Source organism: Harpegnathos saltator, unplaced genomic scaffold (genome assembly GCF_003227715.2).
Source record: "Harpegnathos saltator strain DR-91 unplaced genomic scaffold, Hsal_v8.6 scaffold538, whole genome shotgun sequence".
NCBI classification, from domain to species: Eukaryota; Metazoa; Arthropoda; class Insecta; order Hymenoptera; family Formicidae; genus Harpegnathos; species Harpegnathos saltator.
Genome location: NW_020230358.1, coordinates 424,357 through 441,809, shown reverse-complemented (window position 1 = coordinate 441,809; position 17,453 = coordinate 424,357). Strand labels below are relative to the sequence as shown.

Sequence of the window (17,453 nt, the reverse complement as noted above, 5' to 3'; positions counted from 1 at the left end):
TTCTGTCGTTAATATACCATTGACAAGAATTACGATATAAAACAACAATTTATGCGTGATATATGGTAAAAATGTTTGGTCCATGATACAGCTTGCAAATGAAATATGAACGATACAGAGAAATATTAACTGAAAATATTAACACTCAATCTAATTTATCAAGGTTTATGGTTAACTTAAACAAAATTGTGCTATTCTCAATCAAAATTTCTTAATCGTTCTCTCTTTCTCTCTCTCATTTCGTCAGAAAATTGGTTCACTCAACCAAACATATTTGCCGTGTAGACTTGAATAAAACGATAGGACACGATGAGTCTCTACGCGAATTCTACCATACACTAATACTCAATTAAATATTCTCCTAACGATAGAGTACTATAGAATATGATGAAAAGTGTTCATCGTACTCTACCTTTACGCGATATCATTTCTTTCGGATCCGATGCAGCAAATAGATAGATTGCGATAGAAAACAATGAGAATCTCTGTAGATCTCACCGCTCTCTATCACTTTTTTCTTTTCGATGTTTTCCTTGATCAAAGAACTTTTGAACCTTGAACTTTACAATTTACAATTCAATATGAGCTATCTGTGATACCTCATAAAATAATCTCGTAATTGTAATCGCGAATATTCAACGGCCATATCGGCGCGAGCTTAGACGCGGTGCGGCGGGATGTAGGAGCGGCGAAGTAAAGACATAAACATTGGCACGTTGTCCCACCTCTCGCCGCGCGCCGGCAACAGTTCCTTTGTCGACTGGGCCAGCTGAGGTCCCTAATATGCATCACTGCTGGGCAGTGCTCTCTAGCCTGAGCGGCTAGATGCTCCTCCCATAACGTCTCGGCGCGCGCTCATTCCTCAGATTTCTGTCATTAATAACTCGATAATTATTGTGAATCTCACAAAACGGTATGGGACTTTTATATTTGTCTTAACCCGCTCTATGTCTCCACGAGCTCTGCCAGATTTGTTATAAGACACCCTGTATATACAAGAACAGTCGCCCATCTCCAAGTCCTATTTCGCGCTCACGATGGACGTTCCATCGCGAGTCGCCATGCGAGCCAATTTACAATCGCATGCTCCTGTGCAATAACGCTATCAATAATTGTATAATATGTATATGTGAACAGAACTGTAACTATGAAGGATCGAGTGCAGATAGTCTCGCGCGCGCGCGCGCGCGATAATCCGCGTTCAACGTACATACTCGACCTCAAAGAAGCGTTTCGATCACACGACTTTGCATTATTTGATCAACACGATTGCAATCCGAGATAGTTCCTCTCTTCCTCCTCCTCTTTTCCCCCTCTCTCTCTCTCTCTCTCTCTCTCTCTCTCTTTCTCGCAAACGGCGACTGAATCAGGATTGCGGATGAAATCGGCTCTACCGGTTGAGTGGTGTGTAACATTATCGCCCTTTCAGTCATTATTTTCCGTTTACTGTAAACAACGATGCGCTTCTATGAACGATCATATTTCCGGCGCCATCGCTAGCGAGAGTCAGAGAGAGAGAAAGAGAGAAGGACAGAAACAGATAGAGAGGATCTCCCGTGGCTCGAGGATCTCTCGAGAGGCGACTCCGTGCGCTGGGGGCGAATATCGGGTTCCAAGCTATCAGAAATCTGATAGCGGACATTTCGAAATAACGATCGAGGCGCAGCTTTGAACTCGACGACGACAGATACGACGGACAGGCGATTTTCGCAGGCGCCAACTGGAGAACGAGTTTTCCGCTCATTCACGCGGCTACAAATGCTACAGACGCGTGTACGTACTTTTACGTCTCTCTTTCTTCCTCTCTTTTTTTCTTTTTTTCGTTTCCTCGCTACAATAAAACTATGGGAAATTCGAATGCAAAACGTCCCATGAGAACGTATAGAACATCAGTCACACGATGGAGATACCAATGACTCGTCAAATAAACATGCTCCGCGACTTTTTACTATTATAGACTCTGCATAATTTATATCTATATCTTCATATATCTATACTCTTATATATAATATATTCTTATTTATATATATAATTTCTCTCTGTGTGTTCTGGGTGTGTTTGTGTCATCACTTCCTCCTTTGTTTTCTCTCACACCCTCTCTCTCTCTCGTTCACCCTGAAAATTTCTAAGCTAAGGACTAGTTAATAATAGCATTAACTGTAACTAAATGTGTACTCTCAACAAGCCAGTCTAGCTTTCTCATCTGCCGTTGACGATCGTCAAAGCATGAAGATACGCTTGAACACTCGGGATGACTCGCCGTTTGGTGTTGGAAACATGTCACGGTGCGGTGAGACCGCGAGAGGATAATCTCGAGCGCACGTCTCCGGAGCACTTACTACTAAACGATGACCTCTCGATCGGCGTTTCGACGTTTGCCGCGACCGCTCCTCATTCGTTCGTTCGTTCGTTCACCCGTTCGTTCATACGTTCGTTCAAACTACGCACGAAGGATGATACCTCTAATGACCCTTAGGCTGTATTCTATTTATCCGCGATAAGCACGACGGCCGATATACGAGCTGCGCCTTTGTCAGTCGCATCGTCGTCACTTGCGAATGGCGACGGGTAATTCGTACCAAATCCGCGTCATTCGAATGTTTAAATCGCCATGGATTCATGCGTCCGTCGGTTCACGTACGAAGCTACAAGTTAGGAAAAGTTGCGCCTCTCCTCGTCCTCGGACGAACGGACTCGGCCGACATCGCGGCGACTTCTTCCGATCGTCTTCCTTTTTCTCTCCTTTTTACCTCGAAGAGAAGAAGAACGGGTGACACTTCTCGGCGCAGCTCGAGCATCGCGCGCGTCCGCGCGTTCTCGCTTATTGTTAGTAATATTGAAAAATACAATTATGAGGGACAATAATGCGTTTATATCGGCTACGGCGGTTGCGGATACGGTCGCGACGCGAATGCGGATTCGATTAAGGCGAAGACACGCCGAAACGCCGGCCTCGGGGCGGGACTAGAGTCTTGTCTTGTTTTATCTTGTCCTCTGGTAAAAACGCTTTCGTCCTTGGCGGATCGAGAACGCACGCTCTACAGTCGCTCCTAAGATTTAACTGTCTCTTAAGTATATGCGATGTGTAATATGAAACGTACCAAGCAATGTCTTTTTTTATATTTTTCGTATGCTTCCTCGTTCGATTTTTGTATCAAGATGCAAGGAGGGCGACGTGTCTCCGAAGAGAAGAGAACATAGATGATCGAGTGATCGCGCGGCCTTTCCCCTCGGTTGCGAGCATCACCCGCACGTCTTGATGCGGACCAGACGTTATTATCGATTGTTACCTGTCCTACTTATCCGTCACGAACGAGACGACGACGAGCTCATGTGTGTGTGTGTGTGTGTGTGTGTACATATTTATGTATGTATGCGTGTGTACAAGTGACCGGCGATAACGATGACAATTAGCTCGCGCGATCGCGTGACACTCAGACCTGCTCGTTACGCAAACACACTACGCCATGTGTGTAATGAGATCTGAGCCGCATGATCGGCTACACTTGTGTGCGAGCGTGAGCGCGTCGGCAGACGGAATCGTTTGCGAACTTGATCGACGGCCGCCGGTTGACGTCGATTGGCTGAGGTCCAGGCTGCCCGGCGAATTTTCGCTTTTTTCTCTGCAAGGTGGCTAGAAAAGTTCCTCCCTTTTTTCTGTTTCACCATCCGACACTTCGAGTCCGTGCACATGCATTTCCTTTATGTCCTGTTCCTCTTCTTCCTCTAGGTAGCTCCTCGGTGACGCACGGCGACTCGGTCGCTGCGCGAAACGGCAAGATCGATCGACGATGTTGACGTGTAACTCTAGTAGGGCGAGTCGCGACAATGATGACGCGACTCTCGTAACAAAAGTACTTATGGTTAAAACGTTACTTCATTTATATATCACACTAGAATCCACAGTGTCTGTAGGTGTTTCTCCGTACGTCGGGACGCGTGTCGAGAGTTCCACCCGCAGAACCCTGGAAAGCGAAGGATTCGATTCAACCCGCAATTGTGCTCACATCGGCGGAAACGGATCTTCGAACGGGTCATCGAACATCCGCTTCGATCATGAAGCTGTATCAAGTCGAGAAGAACCCTTTGCATTTGTGAGAACAAAATGAATATTTGAGACAATATGTAAATTGCAAGGAACTGTGAAGGGTCTCGTTACGCACTTGGTGTATACTTAGCATACAGTAATATCGTTAAAAATTAAATATGTACTAAATATTATATTTTAAATTATGCATTTGTAAAAAAATATATGCGAATTCAAAAGTAAACTGTTTAATTCTCGTCTTGAAGGAATAACTCGTCGAGCTTACCTGTCATTGTTTGGCGGATTTGTACCTGGCCAGCTTTAGTTGCAGCGGGTTGGATGTCTTCATGTAAACGGCGATATCGTCCACGGGAGCCTCGCGAACGTCTTGCCCGCAGATCGCCAGGATGCGGTCGCCTTTGCAGATCTTGCCGCTTTCGAGGGCGCTGCTGGCTGGTAACTAGATGAAGGAGTGGATCAATGGATGATGAAAGCGCGTTGCGAAATTATGTTTCAACAACATGTAGAATCGCAAACATACTCACCAGGTCCCACACGTAGGCTCCCTTGCCGCTCACGAAGCCACGCATACAGAAACCGGCTCCTTTGCCGGGCTTTTTCTGCAGCTCGACATCGATCTCGTCGGCTGGCTTCTCGTGGCGCAATACCGTCATTGTGATCTGCGAACGAACAAATGGACCATTGACGACGACACGTTTGCTCAATCGACCGAACGGACTCGTCGTAGAAAATATTAGAAGGCGTTGCGGGTAGCGCTGTTCTTCCAAATGATATCGTGAACGATTCTACGTCATTTCTTCCTCGCTACTAAAAACGAGATGCCATCGCTCTCGCAAAAGTGCAAATCTGTTCAACGATTCGTTATTGGAGTCTCTTTGATTCAACTGATAAAACTTAAATATGAATATTTCTAGTAAGTGACAAAGTAACGATTACAAGAATAAATATGGGCCTAAGATGTCTGCGTTTATTTATATGTGGAGATCCAATCGGACGGTAACGAGCGAATGGGAAATGACGTTTTTCGGTGAAAGGTGTTTTTCGATAGAAAAATGCTACGTACAGTTCCACTCAAAGAAGCCTTCAAAAGTGCTACGTGGGCTTTTTCGTGCTCAATTTGCTTAAAATTCTCGTTGCACACGTTCAGTATCTGATCGCCGGCCTGCAGTCGACCATCTTTTCCAGCTGCACTATCGGGAGACACTTCCAAAATGAAGACCCCGTTCTAAAAAAAGGAATCATTCGGGATACAATATTTACATATTAAAATTGTTCCCTTTAACAATCTAAAAAGTTACATTTTCTCCCACCAAAATTATCAGATAAATTCTAATTAATTACAAAAGGAAATATACTAAGTAAATCTTAATTAATTATAATATTTATAATTATAATTACTATGCGTAATGTAAATTTCATCGAATGTAACTCCACTCAAAGTCTGCCCTCTTTAACGATATAAAAAAACTACATATTTCGCATCAGAATTGTAAATAATTAAATTCTAATTAATCACAAAGTGACATATATTAAATAAATTCGAATTACTTACAAGATGGAATACACTAAATAAATCTATTAATTAATTACAATGTGAAATGTCTCTAAATTTTTTTTTGAGTGAAATTCTACTCGAGAAATAAAGTGACAGCCGAGTCGCTTGAAGTGGAGAAAGACTTCACTGTAATTTAAAAAATTACGAGTGTCATGCTCACCATCGGGGTGTCTGAGCCGCCGGCGATGGTCAAGCCTATTCCTTTGTCCTTCTCCTTCTGGAATTCTATCGTCGTTTCCGAGCCTACCGTTATTTTGCAGTCCTTCGGATCCTGCGGCGCCGCAGGTTTTTCCGGCTCTTTGGCAGCTGCTGCTGCGAAAAATCGAACACCATATGGATCATTAACAAGATCATAGTCGTGTCAATGAAATGCGGATGATTGCGGATGAACATGAAACATTGATCGCATTGTCGAACTTACCCGGTGCGCTCTTCTGCGGCGTCTTTTCCGTAGCTGCGGCTGAAGAAGGCGCAGCGACGCCACTAACCTTCCCCTTGTCCTTGTCCTTGCTCTTATCCTTCTGCTCCTGCTCCAGTTTGCTCTGGTTCGGATTACACACCGTCAACGTCACGACGCCCTCCGCTTTCTTCAGCAACGACGTCGCCTGAGAGAAATCAATGTCAAATTAACACTCAACGTCTGAATAAGCCTGGATTCTCATTATGTGTCTAGACAGCGGCAAACAGAACTCCGTCGATCCTTCGTCAAATTTCTTTTCTTTTCACTTTTAAGGACAACTGAGATTTCTACCGCGAATATATCAACATGAAAGTACTGAGGAAAGTTATGACGTGCAGAATCGACAGAGTTCTATCTATCGCTGTATAAGCGGATATAAAAATCCAGTCGAATTCCCCGCGGGAAGACGAGAAAACTCGTCACGAGGGAGGAAACGAAGAAGAAAAACGGACTTACCTCATCGTACGTGCAGCCGGCCAAGCTATCCATGTTAACCGCCAGAATCATATCGCCCACTTGTAATCCAGCCTGCAAAGTCGCATATATATATATATATATATATATTATAAAGGATGCGGCTTTCCTTAATGCAATCCCGATATTCATATCCCGAACGAAAATTACCTGTTCAGCGGCGCTACCCTCTTGAATGTCGGACACGAAGATGCCCTGCCCCACTTCCGCGTGCTTCCCTTCGATGATCATGATGCCGAGGCCGTATTGACCCTACGGGCAAGAGAGGGACAGAGAAATCGATCGGCAATTAGTGTCGATGATAATCGAGAGACGCGAGAGATATATCGGATGTGACAAATAATAGACGCGTCGCGCGGGAGAAGCCGACTCGACTTCGAGCCTCGCGAGCGTCGCGGACTTGCACTTGCCTTCTTCACTGGCAGATTGCGGACTCCCTTGTACTGGCTGAATTGATCGGCCTGAAACACGAGATATCGCGTATCACTTTGCGTCGGCGATATAATGATACACGCATGCATTCGCATCCTGCAGTGCGAGAGCGTGCTTATAATCGTGGTCGCGCGTGTGGCTTTGTTAAAACGAGATTACGTAATAACATAACGCATCTCTACCGTCGCTGAATCGCGCGATATACGACCGCTGTACGCGGTCACGTTAATGACGTCGGCCGATGATTCCCGTGATTCTACGAAAATTGCTAGACCGGTCTCGCGTTATTTGCAAGACAGGTGCGAGGATTACGATGATCAGAAGACGGAAGCGCCGTAGAATGTGGACTTACGTCATCCAAGGTCGGTGGGAATTGAACTATCGGCTTCACAGCGATGTCGTCGACAGCCTTCAATCTCCTGCAACCGGCAGCAAACGAAATTTATTTGTTTATACGTTTCAATGAATTTTGTCAGGCGCGTCACGTTGTTACACGTGTACTTCGCTGCACTGAACGAAAAAGAAGAGAAGAGAGAGAGAGAGAGAGAGAGAGAGAGAGACTCTACAATGCTCACCGGTAAACGATGATCTTGAAGCAAGTGCCGATCATGCCTTTGATGAGGGCGGAAGCGTTCAAATGACAGCGTCCTTGCAACACGCAACCGTTCACCTGATGGCACAGAAACGGGGAGTTTTCGTTTTCACCACTTAACGAGTTGAGCTGAGAGATGAAGTTTCGTGAAACGGTGTAACCGTGACTGTCACAGCTCGTGAAGCTCGAACTGACGAATAGACTTGTATTTTCCGTACGAATGTGTTAGGGGAATTCATAAGTAATCAAGTATCCCCAAGTAAAACATTTAAAAGTCTATAAAGTTTTCACGTTTCAATCAATGATGTAACAAGTTGAATATTTTTATTTATATACACACACACACACACACACACACACACACACAAACAATACGATAAGAAAATACACTTTATATACCGCACAGTTGCATGAAACTGACGAGAATAAGTCTTGTATATATACTTGATTACTTATAAATATTCTAATATCTTCTAATGTTTTCATTTCCCGAATTTTTTATGTTCAAGTACGAAGGCTACCTCTGCAGCAAAATGCAAAAGATGTGTCTCGCCCAGTTCCTTACTTTTCATTTCTATTCTTATTATCTCTCTCCACAATGTAATAAGCGCGCTACGACTTTGCAGCTTCGTAAGTACAGGTCGCGAGTAAACGGCCAGTGCGTCGTTTTCCCTGGGAAAACCCGCAAACGCTCGTTCCACCCTTCTCTCTCATCGCGGCAGACGAGGTAAACGGATTAAACGACGTGCGAATCGAAGGTTAAACAGCCGGAACGAGGTAAACGAGAACACGGACCGCACCGACGTGCTCGTGGTTAAATGGCGGATCGTAAAAGAGAAGGAAGAGAGCGGAGACGGGGACTCACCTCCAATATCTCGTCGCCGATGAGAAGCCCGCCGTTCTTGTGAGCCGCACCCTTTGGGTTCAGGCCGCAAACGAACACCGCCATTCGGTTTCTGTCCTTGTGCCCGGCCAAGGAGATGCCTAGTCCTCGCCTATCCTTCTCCAGGATAACCATCAACACTCGGTGCCCTAGATTCTGATATTTTTTCTGTATCTTCACTGCAAGATCAAGGAGACGTTCACGTGTGACGTTTTTACGCTACTATGTCGCCCACAAATACTTTCATGTCATCAACGCAGTTGTAAATACTTATTTTTTACGTCATCGTCAACATGGGTAGTTTGACGATATTCTCGAAGGAACATCTACGGTTCGGTTTCCACTCTGTTCTTCTCACGATAAATATATATACGAACGGAACACATGGCCTCCGCGGGACCCTGAAGCAACTTTACTCACTTTCCCCCATTGAGAGCTAAATATGCTTTTCCGATTCTCCAGCTGATACAACATTACACTTTTACACGCGTAGACTTCCATGCAAAGAGAGAAGGTAAGAGCGAGTGGAACCAAGAATCAGATTACTCCGTTTCACGTGAAACATGTATCCGGAACAAGACCGCAGGTCGATGGCCGATCTGACCGAGAGACACTCGAGGTGAAGAGCAAAAGGGTCGCGAGTCACTCACTGGCTGTATAGCCGAACTCATCCTCCGGCTCGGGATCCGCGTCGATCTCCGCCTTGGTGCGCTTCACGTTCCCGGCGCTCTTCCTCGAGATCTGGACAAGCAGTGTTCTCAATGACGCACGAGAGAGACAGCCGCGATCCAAGTGTGATCGACGCGTTCAATCATACATACCTCGACACCGCTCTTCGTGTACACGTTCCCCTCGAGCATGCGAGTGTCCTCCTCGTCCTCATCCGAGCTCTCATCCGAGGAATACTTGGTGGATTTGGTGGGTGGTTCCGCGCCGGTTGCATGACCCTCCCGCTCCTCGCTGACCTCGCGGAGGATGTCCGAGTTCGCGGGAGACGCCACGGCCGGTTTGCGAATTGACTTCTTCATGGAGGATCTGGCGCGGGCAAGGAAGACGTTCGTCACTCGGCGAGATGATTCGAGCGACGAGCGCGAATGACACGCGAGAGTCTTCGCTAGTCGAAGACGAGGCGCGAACGCGGCGGAAGCGACGGATTATAATTCATGTCGTACCTTCGCGAGCTGGGAACTGAGCCATCCGATCTCTTCGAGCTTTGCTTGCGGAAGTCGTCGCGCGTGACGCCCGGAGCGTTGCCGTCCTCGAGTCCTGGCTACGCAACAAATGGATTGACAGTCTCAACAAAAGCGGAGCAACAAAACTCCCCTGCGAATCGGAAGCGTGGCGCCGGCTGCGCTCGATAGATTCGCAGGGAGAATTCGGAGAGGATGTTCGGGAGGAAAGCGACCTAGCGGGTCTCTCGGCATCTGTTATTTCCGACAGAATTCGAATCTTGTACCTCTGCGGCATCCTGAAGGACGTCGTATTTGGAGAGAATATCACGAGGACGTGACTCTCTGGAGGAGCCGCCTGAATGCACAGCTGGGGTCGAAGTGCCGTGAAAGCGACAAAAGAATTTGTTCTTTGCGAGAAATGCGAGCGTCGCTGGAGTGCGCGAGTTAATTACGGCGGGTCGCGCGAGTCTCGAGTTTACACGTGTAGCGAGTGCAATCGTGAGCGCGCGCGCATGCATAGCCTCTGGTCGTTTAATTAGAATAGAGATACATGTCGCTGTCGCGCGAAAGTTACAGCGCGGCGATTCAATTAAAGAAATTAATTAGCGCGAAACCTCAAAAGCCCGTCCGACCAACGTGTCGCTTTTCCCCTCCATTTAGCAATTAGCCAAAGTCGCGGTAGTTGCGCTTGTTCCTCGGCCTCGGTCGGTGCTTGCGAGCGACAAGATCGAAGAGGAGGACGCGAGTCGCGCGATGCTGTCTAAATTTCTTGAAGCGAGATCTCCGCGAGACGACGCGGCCGAGCGCATCTGCGATTTCGAGAGAAAATCTTCGCTCAACGATTCAGAACCGAGCGGAAAGCGGAAAGTCACTCGCGCTCGAGTGACTCCGCTGTCACTCCGCCTCTCTCGAGTGGAATTACGCTCGGGGGAAGCTGCGGAGGGTATTCTCGAAATTTCTTCGAGAGAAGTGCGGCGGAACGAGCGGAAATTCACTCCAAGTGACAACAAAGATACTACCGGAATCTCAAGAGTGCGAATGTTCAACTACAGCTCTCAAGATGGATCCATAGTCCGCGTGAGTGAGTGCTTCAGCCGATTAGAGTAAATCTGCTCGCGCGAGACGACGAGGTACGCTGCGCGGTTTCGTGCAAAAATATTCGCTCGACGCTCTCGGAACGGGGAATTCACACCGCGGAGTGAGACTTCACTGGAAGACGTCTCGCGAGCGAGTCCTCTGCAGCGCGCGAGCCGCTTTTCCTCGCGCGGAATCGATAAGGTATCGAGCTACCGCTACGTCTACGTAAGAAGTCTACGACCGACCTGTATCACTTCCGGCGTGATGGACCTCGCTGGCGAGATCGGCGATGGTTTATGGCGGAAAGAGGCCGTTGGCGTCCCGGGGCTGATACTGGAAGCGGACGTGTGACTCTTCCGGCCGGCTTTCTCCTCCTGGGCCGCGCCGCCGCCGTGCTCCGGACTCTACATATGGCGATACCGAAGTTCGCAAATTAGATTCGTAGGTCTATACTTATCTCGAAGCAATGAAGTAAACTCGCGGCCAGGCCGGCTGGATAAACCGGCGCGAGATGAATTACTATAGCGATTGGAAATATTTGTTCGCGTGTCTTGAATTGTTGCCAAAGGTAACGGCAATCGGGCGAATTTAATTCCGTAACGCGTTAGAAACCGTCCGACCGACCGACCGACGCGATGCGTCCCGACGCGTTCTCTTCGTCCTCCCTATCCTTCTCCGTCACCTCAGAGTCCCTTTATACGAGAATATTATCGTGGCGGGAAATCGATTGTCCCAAAGTGATGTCGCGTTTGGCGGTGCGAGTCGATCGAAGACTGCGAGACATTGACCAGCCCTCAATCCAGTTTGCTTAGATTTTCTTCTATATTACACTATATTACTTCTATATTAGTATAGTTAAGTAAAAAAGAAAAAATACAATACGTCTAAATCGCTTTGCTAAATCGATTGCACATCGAAAGTCCAAGATCCCCTCGGGATGGGCGTTGCATTGTCGAATAATTTTATCTTCTGGCTTTTGATAAAAAAATGTATTCGCAGCAATAAGCTGCATCGACTCCCTCCTCGCACAGGCCTGATAACGTACCCCGTAATTGGAAATCTGAGGAGACTTGGAATAATAATAATTATTCCATTTAATTTCTTCATTTCCCTGATATCATCTCCCCCTCTCTGATTTCAGTTCGTTATTTATACATCCTTTGAACGAGAAGCTCTTTTAATATGTGCACTTTGCGAAATATAATTAATGGAAATATGCGGACGTGAAGCTTGCAGTGCGCGTATCTTGCTGGGCAAATGCAGAGAGAGAGAGAGAGAGAGAGAGAGAGAGAGAGAGAGAGAGAGAGACCGGGAGAAATTGCATATATGTTTTTGATAAACTCGATGCGCAAACGAAATTTAACGCGCGGCGAACTTTTATCGACCGCGTAAAAACGCGCCGCGATTGATCGTATTCGTCCGCTAAGCGACATCGCCGGCACATATCTATCGTTTTCCAACGGCGATGTAAACAATCGGCGTGCGCGGCGCGCGTTCATTAATTAATTGAATCCTCCCGCTTAATTGTCTGAGACGAACATCGATGATATCGCTTTGAGCGATCGCCCGGCGATAATTAAAAGCCGAATATAAATGACTGAACATAGCGAATCGAACAAAAGTCCAAACGAACAAATGCAGCATCGATCGACAGCTTAACTCTCGTCAGTCGCGGAATGTTCGTTGATTTTGATATTTTCTCGCTTATCAGCGCGAGTAGCGAAAGCACACACGTGACATGCGTTTGTGCTTTCGCGGCGTTACTTCGCTGCCATGATGTTACTGCGGCATAATACGTCGGTGCAACCTCACGTGAGCCACAATGAATTTTCGAACTGCACGAGCGACAAGATGTGTCTAGGCGTTTTTCTCTCAATAAAAGCGATCACCAATCGCAACACAAATTGGCGGCTGCGCCGTCCTCGGTGCTCGACGAAGCGTGCTGGAGCATTCACTTGTGAACGTATAATATAAAAAAATAGAGAAAAAATAAAAGAAACGAAAATAGGAGTAACCGATGAGAAGAAAGAAGAAAGAGAGAACTGTCACAAGGCAAGCTCGGTTTCACAGTTACAACGAAGACGAGTCCTCAATTTCCGTACACGTCACTCGCCGACATAGACGTGCGACATAGATCTTGCGATGTGCCGACGAGAGCTCAAGAGGCATCCTCGATATGTCCTCGAGGACGACTCGTCGGCTCGGCTGAGGGGTCGCGGAGTCTCGATGTCGGAACGGCCGGCAATTTGGCGAGAACGTACGACGAAGGTGACGCATTTGCGGCCGAAGAGTCGATGCATCGCTGACGACTGAGCCGGGTGACATGAGGTGAACGTCGACCAGGCAGTTTCGTGCATGAAACTGAGGTGTCCGCGAGGCCGGGAGAGAGAAACAGAGAAAGAGAGACAAAGAGAGAGCGAGAGAGCAAGAGAGAGAGAGAGAGAGAGAGAGAGAGAGAGAGAGAGAGAGGGCGAAGGGGGTTGACGTTGTTCATACGGGGGTGAATCGGCCGAGGAGAGGTGGGCTCGTCGATGGTCCATGGTGTCGATGATGGGCGCTCGGTCGCAACAACGAGGACTTGCTCTTTCCGGTGAACCGCATCATCCCCTGACTCGCTGGCGCCCACGAGAGCGAGATACCTCCTCCCTTCGTCCGCGCGATGCCTACCACCCCGACGATCTGGTTTAAAAGCGCCCTCAGCAACGGAGGAAAATCGTTTCCACTAAACGGCTGAAAGCGGTTCCTCTTACTTGTCGATCGTCCTTCGAGACACATCGGCGGAGGGTGACCTCGATTCTGTATCGAGGGATTGATGCCCAATCGCGAATTTGAGGCATTTTCCTCGAACTCGATTCTCCGCGATTCAGGATTCAGGAAATGCGACGGGAGATTTAGTCGACGAGGTCACACCAGGTGGTGTGAGAAATCGTTGCTCGACTGTTCTACCGTTTAATCGATGGCCGACGAGGAACTTCCGTCTTCTAATGCAACGATGGACCACCGACTTCGCCGTTGCCTGAATGCGTCTTTGCTACCCATCCTCCCATTTCTCGTCTCTTTCTCTCTCTCTCTCTCTCTCTCTCTCTCTCTCTCTCTCTCTCTCTCTCTCTCTCGTTCTCTCTTTCTCTTTCCCTCTCTCTCTCCCTTCCTCACTCTCTCTAGCTAGTTCCAACCTTACATATCTCTATCGTCGACTAACTCTGTCTCTCCCTCTTCTTCACCCCCCTCTTCCTCTCTCTCTCTCTCTCTCTCTCTCTCTTTCTCTCTTCATTGTTAGCTCTGTGCGGCTTGCCCTCGTCACCCTTCCTCGTGCAGTTTTATTGGAAAGTTCGACCTCGGTGCATCGTACGCGCACAAGAGCTGTTCGCCGATAATGGCTCTCTCTTGATGTTCTCTTCCTCCCTCCTCCCTCTCTCTCTTCTTCTTCCTGTCCGTCCCGCTCTTCTCTTTGTCCTCTTCTCGTTCTATTCTTTCGCAGCTTCGATTCCCTTCCTCCTTCTCTCTCTCTCTCTCTCTCTCTCTCTCTCTCTCTCTCTCTCTTCCTCCCTCCTTTTCTCTCCCCCGTGTTCTTCAATCCGTTGTTCATGACCGCCGTTTATATGTATCTCGACATTGCATTCTCCCCGTATCAACTCCCCGCTCCGAGAGAACATGCGCGCACGGCCGATTGAAATTGGGAAGAACTTGATGTCATTTTCGAAGCGGCCGCTTATAGGTCGCGCCGGCTCGGCAGCGCCGCGACGAACAGATGTCGTCATACTTGACACGTACGGCACTTGATTTTACCGGCGAGACAAAAAAAGAAAGATAAACTCAGCTGCTTTGCACTTCCACGTTCAAGCTGATCTCAAGGTGTACCGGAAGATAAGCTGCACCTGTCTGGTACCATGCCTCCGAATAAAACGCGCCTCCCCACGCGGCCGTGAAGGCGAATGTCGGGCGTCATCGACCGGTTACTCAACGACGTGTCTATTAAACGGTAATTCTTACTTGGCGCTTTTCAATCGTCGACTCGCGAGGAGCCGTCGAGGTTCGAGCGAGTCGCAATAAATTTCATCGTCAAGATTACGAGCTCGTTCGAGCGCGCCTGAAACGAACGCCGCGAATTTATGGTTCGCCACTATGGCGACGACCAAGTGCGCATTCACGCCTGGAGCGATTGCCCAGAGCGCAAGAACACGGCACATAAGAAGATGTCGATGTTGAATTTACATCGACGCCACGTAACATCGTGTCGTGTCGCGTCGCGTTGCGTCACATTGTGTGCATTTGAGAACACGGCAAGAAACTCCGTAGAGCATACGATGCGGCACGTCTCCGAGTTCGTATACTCTCTCAATTTCTCCAAGTGAAATTTCGCTCGAAAGGTAGCCAAGTCGCTCGAATTCCAGCGACTCCTCGCTCATACGGAATGAATACCTTCCATATGGGATAAAATCTCAAGCTCTCTCTTTTTCTCGCAGAAACAAATCAACTCTAAGTAAGCGAGGAAATATCGCGTCTTTGCTATCGTCTCGAGTAAAGAACCTCCGCAAGAAGGGTCGATTTTTTGCCTCGATTTTTTCGGTCCTCGATTTTGGAATCGTATTTTATGCCAAAAGATAGTTCATGATGAGACATTAATTACAGAAAAGTTTTACGTTGAGCATACGATTGGTTTCAAAGACGTAGAGGATCAAAGTGATCACTACCTACTAAGAAAGTATGACACTAATAACGCTTTATCGCACGAATTTTTGCAAAATTCGGTATCTATGAGTTCTTTGAGTTGCTGATTATGAATCTGATGTCAGATTTAAAAAATTCAAGATGGCAGGTGCAACATGGCGGACACACATAGTGAAACAATCATTTATTTTTATTGGAACTATTATGTTGTAGTTTTTTTGGCTAGCTCATTGCGAATTTTCTATTAAGTTTTCGAAAGTAATTTTTGACAAACGACAATTTTTGAGTGGAAAAAGTATATTTTTTATTGTTTTTTCATAAAAAAATATCAAATTCGAATTGATACGTTACATAACGCATAAAGGATAACGTGATAGTTTTATTTGTTATATTTAGAAGCTTATCTTGCCTTCATTGGCTGGGTAACTTTTTCATCCTGCCTTCACTGGCTGGATAACATTTTTATCTTGCCTTCATTGGCTGGATAACTTTTTCATCTTGCCTACACAGAAGGTAAATGTAAATCTGATAGAAAATTTGCAATCAGCTAGCCGAAAAAACCATAACATAACAATTCTAGTAAAAGTAAATAATTGTTTCACTATTTGTGTCCGCTATATTACATCCGCCACCTTGAATTTTTTAAATCTGACATCGAATTCGTAATAAGCAACTCAAAGAACCCATAGATGCTGAATTTCGCAAAAATTCGTGCGATAAAACATTATTAGTGTCAAACTTCCTTAGTAGGTAATGACCATTTTGACCCTCTACATCTCTGAAACCAATCGTATGCTCAATGTAAAACTTTTTTGTGATTAATGTCTCATCATGAACTATCTTAATAAGCATAAAATTTAACTTAAAATTCGGGGATTGAAAAACGGATACTTTTTGCGGTGGTTCTTTTCGCTTGTTGCTCGAGATTTCGTCGCAAGGAATGCAGTGATTCAAAAATTCGCATGTGCTATAATAGAAAGCCACCGTACGGCAGAACAACTCGCGCTTGGCAGACCTCGCGAGGTCTCTGCCGGTCTCCGTCATACGAACGTCACGACGCGCTGCATCCAATCTCGCGTAATGTCTCGATCGGCGATGGTTTTCGGAGATGGGCGACGTTAAACGGCGGGACGCCGAAGGCCGCCCGCTATTCGGTGACATCGCTCGGAGTTCAATTTCGCTCTGCATTAGACTCGACGACGACGGCGACGACGACGGCGACGGCGACGGCAACGGCGACGGCGGCAACGTCCGGTTAGCGGATGCGAAATCGATCGATTCGATATATACGGGAGGCGCGCGCGGGTTAATTGCGAGTCACGAGAACTTTCGCACCTCGCAAATCGAGTTAACCCGACGGCGCAGATTTACGAGCGTCACCTCGTTAACACGAGAATTCGCGAGATCCCCCCCCGACGGACGGCGGAGCGCGCGCTTGTTTCGTTCGTTTGTTCGTCCGTTCGTTCGTTAAACGACCGGAAGACGAATAATCGTGGGCAGTGCTCGCGCAAGTGAGTGAGGCTGAGTGAGATTAAAAGTAGATCGCGGAAGTTCGCCCGAATTCACGTACGCCCGAAAGATGTCGAAACTTCCGCGCGAAAATATCTCACCAAGATTTTCCGCGGGTCCGCCCGCCAAATAGAAACTGAGCCGTTGCGGCGAATCAGATAACTGAGGTGGAAGCACACGCTTAACTCTGGACATTCTTATTGGCATGGCCTTTAAACACGAAATAGAATACATACACACATATATATGTTCGTTGCTGAAAGTTTCAATATCCGTATTTAAAGACCAGAGGAGAACGCTCAGGGTCAAGTACGTATTTACTGGCATTGGTGCTCTCTCTCTCTCTCTCTCTCTCTCTCTCTCTCTCTCTCTCTCTCTCTCTCTCTCTCTCTCTCTCTCTCTCTCTCTCTCTCTCCCCTCTCCTTAACCATTTTTAATTACCATCTGCGACACATTTAATCCTCCGGATTTAATTTACCGTTTTTTTTTCGACCATCGGGTACTGTCAATTAATACTGTATGTCGATGAGGCCCGCGCCAATCGAAAGGTACGAATTCCGCTCCCCTCCAAGGGAGCATACGC

The 17,453-nt window shown here is 47.1% G+C and overlaps 1 protein-coding gene across 6 annotated transcripts in view; it reads right to left on the bottom strand.

Annotated features, from left to right (window-relative positions):
- Positions 1 to 1,435: 1,435 nt before the first annotated feature.
- LOC105190328 (uncharacterized) overlaps positions 1,436 to 17,453 on the bottom strand; it is a 107,629-nt gene continuing 91,611 nt past the window's right edge. For 5 of the 6 annotated variants that reach the window (XM_025303205.1, XM_025303201.1, XM_025303203.1 and 2 more), the window contains 16 exons: positions 10,939 to 11,097; positions 9,617 to 9,714; positions 9,266 to 9,479; positions 9,095 to 9,185; positions 8,427 to 8,623; positions 7,545 to 7,639; positions 7,322 to 7,388; positions 6,948 to 6,998; positions 6,688 to 6,789; positions 6,520 to 6,591; positions 6,025 to 6,208; positions 5,764 to 5,915; positions 5,112 to 5,273; positions 4,573 to 4,707; positions 4,314 to 4,487; positions 1,436 to 3,965 (listed from right to left, as the gene is read on the bottom strand). In XM_025303205.1, the coding sequence (XP_025158990.1) occupies positions 4,317 to 4,487; positions 4,573 to 4,707; positions 5,112 to 5,273; positions 5,764 to 5,915; positions 6,025 to 6,208; positions 6,520 to 6,591; positions 6,688 to 6,789; positions 6,948 to 6,998; positions 7,322 to 7,388; positions 7,545 to 7,639; positions 8,427 to 8,623; positions 9,095 to 9,185; positions 9,266 to 9,479; positions 9,617 to 9,714; positions 10,939 to 11,097 (1,950 nt within the window). In that variant the 3' untranslated portion in view covers positions 1,436 to 3,965; positions 4,314 to 4,316. The remainder of the gene's footprint in view (positions 3,966 to 4,313; positions 4,488 to 4,572; positions 4,708 to 5,111; positions 5,274 to 5,763; positions 5,916 to 6,024; positions 6,209 to 6,519; positions 6,592 to 6,687; positions 6,790 to 6,947; positions 6,999 to 7,321; positions 7,389 to 7,544; positions 7,640 to 8,426; positions 8,624 to 9,094; positions 9,186 to 9,265; positions 9,480 to 9,616; positions 9,715 to 10,938; positions 11,098 to 17,453) is intronic. The other variant, XM_025303202.1, reaches the window with a different exon arrangement.